At 41.4% G+C, this 6000-nt stretch overlaps 1 protein-coding gene across 1 annotated transcript; it reads right to left on the bottom strand.

Annotated features, from left to right (window-relative positions):
* Window positions 1–2437: 2437 nt before the first annotated feature.
* Window positions 2438–3236, bottom strand: LOC131798329 (uncharacterized). Its single transcript, XM_059115991.2, has 2 exons — window positions 3087–3236; window positions 2438–2896 (listed from the first exon to the last, which is right to left on the bottom strand). The coding sequence occupies exons 1-2, from the start codon at window positions 3234–3236 to the stop codon at window positions 2438–2440; spliced, it is 609 nt and encodes a 202-aa protein (XP_058971974.2).
* Window positions 3237–6000: the final 2764 nt, after the last annotated feature.

Raw genomic sequence — 6000 nt, forward strand, 5'->3', positions numbered from 1 at the left:
TCGGCTTCGATGGTTCCCAGAACAGGTAGGGGTGTGGATGATCCGTAGGAGAAAATTCTGCGCTTGGAGGCTTCTGGTACCGTCCGTTGGTATAACTCCCTGAGGGTGCGTTCGTCTATGAGATCGACCGATGCACCGGAGTCGACCATCATTTCGATTTGCTTTCCATCGATCCTGACGTGGCAAGTTGGTTGCTTGTCACCGCCTATAGTGTATACGTATTCGTCATTTTCGGCCGTGTCTTCATGTGAGACGTGTTTTGCTGACTCAGGTGGATTTGTTCTACAAACACGAGCAAAATGGTTTAGTTTGCCACAGGAGGTGCACTTCTTGTTCCTCGCGGGGCAGGAGTCTTTGTGAGGGTATGGTCCGCCACAGTTCCTACATTTAATATTCTCTTTTCGGGAGTTGCTGTGATTGCGTGACTCGTAGCGAGTGCGTGACTCCTGGCGAGGTTGTTGATGGCGCTGTTTCCCTTTGAGATATGTCGAGATTCCTCTCTTCTTAAACTTTACCGCGTTTACGGTTTGTTCGTGATTTTCTAACTCCTTTGCTTGTATTTCGCTTAATTCTAAGGCTCTACCAGCTTTCATGAGGCCGGCTAAGTCGAGGTCTTCTCGCAGAGCTTTGCGCCGCAGGGAATTCGATTTACAGTTCAAGATAATCTGTTCTTTGATTTCTTTGTCTGGATTTGTGAAATCGCAGGTCTTCGCTAGGCTTCTCAAGCGTGTGTGAAAACAGTCAAGGTTTTCTCCGTCTTTTTGCTTGGCTTGCCGGAAATTGTACACTTCGTACGTTACGTTGACTTGCGGAGAGAAGTGAGCAGTTAGTTTCTCGACGGCCTTTTTGTAATCTTTGTCTCCACCGACGTCCTGAAGCGTGTCGAAGATCTCGTCGACTTCTGGACCGCCGTAATGCAGCAAAAGGGCTCTCTTCTGCGTATCATCGGAGATTCCCATTCCAATAGTTAATCTCTCGAATCTTCCTAACCATTTCTTCCATCTTGGGCCTGCATTTCCATCGAGGTGAACTTCAAACGGTGGAAAGTTTGGTAGAGAAATGGCCATGATGTTTACGCGGGAAAATGCTTCGGAGATCGCTTTGGATTTTTCTGTGAAAATCACTTCGGAAATCCCGTTAAATCCTTTTGGTTTTGTTGTGTGTTCTATGAATAATCCTCGTCGCCAGATGTGGTGTTTACGGTTTAATAACCACTGAGATGTTCGGTAGAAACACAACGATATTTAATCAAGCTGTGAGACGAAACCCGACTACAGAATAGCTTCTCTTCATAAGGACCGCGTGTGCATTCCGAACATTATGATTGGCAGCTGTCAGAAACACTACAGTCTATTCACATAGCTTTTTATTCCTTACTTTTCGATTGCGCAAACGAAGTAAAAATCGCAGTGGTTTGGAAAAGGAAGACGGTTGGTGGTGGAAATATCGACCAGTCATTGTTGTATTACAATCGGTAATCACACTGAATAAGAAAGCCGATACCAATCAACTTCATTGTTGGAGGGGGGGGCCAGTGGAATATTATACTAAAACGCTATTTCCGCTATCACATCACTATTGTATATAGCAAAGGTTATGAGCGAAGAAACCAGTTAGGGGTTCGAGTCTGTTCACAGAGTATTTTTTTATTACTTACATTTCGATTGCACAAACGAATTAAAAACCGAAGTGGTTTGGAAAAGGAAGACAGTTGGTGCGCAGGCGTCCTAAGCTAAGATTATTTCACGAAAGCGTCACGCGTTGTGTGACCCGGTGTTACGTTTCGCGAGGAACCGTTGAGAATTTGAATGCGTTATAAGGAATGGGGCACGAAATATGGTCGATTTACAACACTAAGCCGGTATTCCGAAATATAAACATTTTACACGTAAGAATGATAAAACTTACCCACCCCTTGCGTGTCTGCGGTGGTTTTTTGAGATTTCTGCCGTTTTGGGCTTGCTTTGCCATCATTTTTGCTAAAACCGTGGCTCCCAAAATATTTTCTCACCTTGCCCAAAAATTTTCAATTTTTTTCACAACTTCGCCTGTTCCTGATCGTATGTCCGGCCAAGCATTTAAGGTCACTGGTCCCCGTATAGCCGCTAACTATGGCTTAGAAATACAGGCGTCTAGTTTTAACCAGTAAAACTCCTTTAAGAAGTCACGACAGTTAAAAGAAACGCGTCGGAGATTAGAGAAGCTTTATAACTACTGTTCGCAGAGTGCTGCTCACTGGTTCAGTTTTAAAAAAAAAAATTTAAAAATCGTTTTTGTAGGGTCGCGACAGGCGTAAAACAAAAAATGAGAAAATTAAAAATTAAGAAACACACTCACGATTCAGGGGCTAGCCTGCTATCACAACAATCTCCAAAGAGTTTTGAGATTGGTAATTATTATTTATTTATTTCGTGGCCTCACAATTCAATTTACAAACTTAAATTACGTAGTCCCTATATTGCGAGGCTAAGACAGGCAAAAAATTACCAATGATATTGTCTAGACCTCGCCATTGCCTCCACATCCTATCATCGAGATACGTCTGAACGTCATCACGTGAAATGCCACGTCGTGCTTTAATAGGAGCCTTCAAATTTGCCCACGCCGATTCTGCTTCCTGGGTGTGTACCCCTGTCGCTGGATCAACAAAATTGTCGGCGTGGACAACGACTCGATGCCGGGCTACGTGATTGGGAAGATGCTGCCCAAGGTTTTCATAGGCGCCCCAGTCGTCCGTGATAACCTCACTCCCAGGAAGGAGACACTTCTCGAGAATCGGTAAAAGAGTGTTGCGATCCCTTCTGGCAACCACTTCATAAAATCCCCTAGCAGGTCTCGTAGCTGTTGAGATGACTCCGAATACCCACACGTCTGGAGCACGTCTTCCTCTGTTGTACTACAGAATATGGCAATAATTAGCACTGCTAAAGTCTGGGTGCTTAATATCAGGCGGCTTCAAATCCACAGCATTTTTCTTTTTTTTATTGAAATGAGCTTGTTTGTTGTTGTTGTCGTAGCTATCATTGTTATTGTTACTATTGCTATTATTATTATTACTATTATTATTATCATTGTGTAATACTAACCTTCGCCTTATGATTGAATTTGCTTTCATCGCACTTCACCGATGCTGGGCCGCCAAAGGGGATGAACGGGTTGTCGGTGATGTCCTGGGAACACACACCCTCCAAACGTCTGAATATAGTGCATACCAGATTTCTGTTCATGGTCATCATTCTCGATGTTCGTGTTCGTGATTCATCGATGGACCAAAAATAGAATGTCATCATCATTTCCCCCAGAGGAATTTTGGGGAATTCAGCGAAAAAGCTATTGGCCCTTAAACTTCGCTTTTTCTTGCATGTCCTGCATCTCCTTAAGTTAAAAAAAGAATAGATAACCGAAGTGTAAATTATAAATTACTTTTATAATTTAAAACCTTCGTTTTGCCTTTTCTTACGAGCCTGTACTGAAACAGTATTTTTTTTCTGAAACGATTCAGAAGCGGACTTAAGCGCGCACGAAAGCCTTTAGAGGACGCAGAAAGGGAAATATTTGCGTAAGTTAATTTTTTCAAAGTTCACACGAACTCGCGTGTCTCGCGCCTCCTCCAAAGCGAGGGATGTTATCAACTTTTAGTGAAAATTTAACTCCTAGGCAGTCCAACCCCATTTGTAATTCTTGTGATATTTTTTATGCTACTCCATCAGTTTAAATTTTGCCCCAGTAATGCAGAATTTGAAGTAATCTTCGACCATTTGTACTAAATCAACTCTCAAAAACATACATAAGGTAAAATTAAGCGTTTTTCTGAACTCCGAGCAGTGTAATAAGGCGAACTTTGAAGGTAACACTTATCGGCCTTCCTTTATAGCGTAACTAAAGCTCCAAATATGACCTTCCAAAAGAGAAATCGTGAATAAAATATATGGTACACATATAATATACTTATTGCAGCAACTAACCATTGATAACCGTCGATGTGGCCATCGGTTCTCCCAACCATAACCATGTCCTCGTGACAAGCGCCGCAGTGAAGAGGATTCGCTAGAAGCGAACGATTCTGCAGCCACCGTATCATTCTTGATACAGGGTACTGCCTTAGAGTAGTAAAATAACTCAAGTCCATAGCACTATATGAAGTTTCCGACAAGAAAACAAACGTAATGTAGTCTGATCCGAAAAGAGAGCAATGACCAAGAAAATGAGCTCAGTGAACCGCCCTTTAGGTTATTACGAATTAGACCCGAAATTTCCCTGGACTATTGTTTCTGGAAAATGTGCGACCAAATTAGTGTCGTATCGGAAGTTGCGGTTTTCTTTCATTTCAGCCGCGAGAAGCTTTAATTACTTTTTTGTGGCGATTATCGGATATCCTGGAGTGTTTAGCGAACACCTCATGCTACCGAGAGTTACCAAACCTATGCTGAATTACTTATGCACATTGAATGTCCAGACAGCTAATTTCCATTTTTTTTCCCGGTGCAAAGTTCGCCATGTATGATTCTTTCTTTCCCTCTCTCTTTCTCTTTTCTTCAATGTGATGGTGAATTTAAGAGTAAGCGAGTGAATGAATGATGGACATTGTTTCGTGACTAGCCTCTAGAAGGTTTTGATCAGTCTATAGGCATTTCTTAATTTGCGCTGCAACCGCAAATTTGCTTCCTGACGTTTCCTTAAGGCGTGCTATACGTGAATTTTAGTGAAAAGTTAAGAAGTTTTGAAGAAGGGGCTGATAAGAAAAAAAAATGGTTTAAACGCCACCAGAAAGATGACTCCACCGAAAGCGCAGCTCAGGTTTGACTACCAGCAGTCCCTCCTTTTAGGCGAAGTCCGTAACGCGAGTCCAAAAAAAAATTATGAAAAAAAATTGCTGTTAGCGCGCCACTGAAACCCTCGGAGTGACACCGATGCGTCGCAGGAGTTCTATAAGAGAGGCGGTCAAAAATGTGGCTAGTTACTCCAAGAGTTCCCCGCAGCGCTACCATCAATTTTTTTTTTCACCGATTTTCTTTTTTGACTTACGCGACGGACTTCGCCGAAAAGGAGGGACTGTTCGTAGTCTAACCCCAGGTAAGTAGGGACTGTTTTCCAAATTCCAATTTTTAAAAACTATATCAAATCATCAGCATTTCTTATCTACCTCAATTTTACTTATCCTTTGAGAAAAAGTATCCCTATCTATATCTAAAAATACCCAAAAATCCTCAGAACAAAGATTAGTGAAATGAGCGGACATTTTTTTTTTTGTTTGAAGCGAGCTAAATATTTGCGCTAAGCTCATGTTAAGCGGCGTTACATTAAAGCGACCTTCGAGTGTAACCCTTTACCAACCAGCGCGACATTCCAGTTTTACCTACACGAAACGATTGTAACAAAAGGTAGCAAAATTAGTGGTGCGTTGGCCACCCTGTAAGTTGAATTGAACACGTGACGAAAGAAACATCTTCGTAAATAAGTTAGTGAAAAGAAACTTTACTGAAGAAAATTTACAATGTATTCTATGTATGTTTGTAGATAGCTATAATTAGTTTTATAATTAAATCTTGCTCTTTTTCAATCGGGCCCAAGTCTTCCTTTGCCCCAATGATTTGATCCTCCATAAGGGTTTCACATTCGGTATCAAAGACTCTCATTACTCCGTCCTCGTTTAACAAAACAAATCTGATAGAAAAGGGTAGGTTAATTAGTGTTTAGAATTTGATAGAATGATGCTGTTTTAAATATCGCAAATAAACAGTCGATAAATGTGAAAAGTTATAAATGAAGGTTGTTTGGATTAATGATTTAAATTAAAAGATGTCTATACTGCCATTGCTAAGTTCTGCATTCATGAATGACAAGTTGATTTACCATACTACCATTTCACTTAATAACAGTCAGGGTGGGAGTGCCTTTTGATTTTCATACCTTGTGTGAACTGTGATTGGCGAAGAGCCAAACACTGCATTTAGAAACAGCCTATTTTGGCCAGAGGTCCTCTTCCACAGGCACCGAAAT

This window comes from Pocillopora verrucosa, chromosome 5 (genome assembly GCF_036669915.1).
Source record: "Pocillopora verrucosa isolate sample1 chromosome 5, ASM3666991v2, whole genome shotgun sequence".
Classification (NCBI taxonomy): domain Eukaryota; kingdom Metazoa; phylum Cnidaria; class Anthozoa; order Scleractinia; family Pocilloporidae; genus Pocillopora; species Pocillopora verrucosa.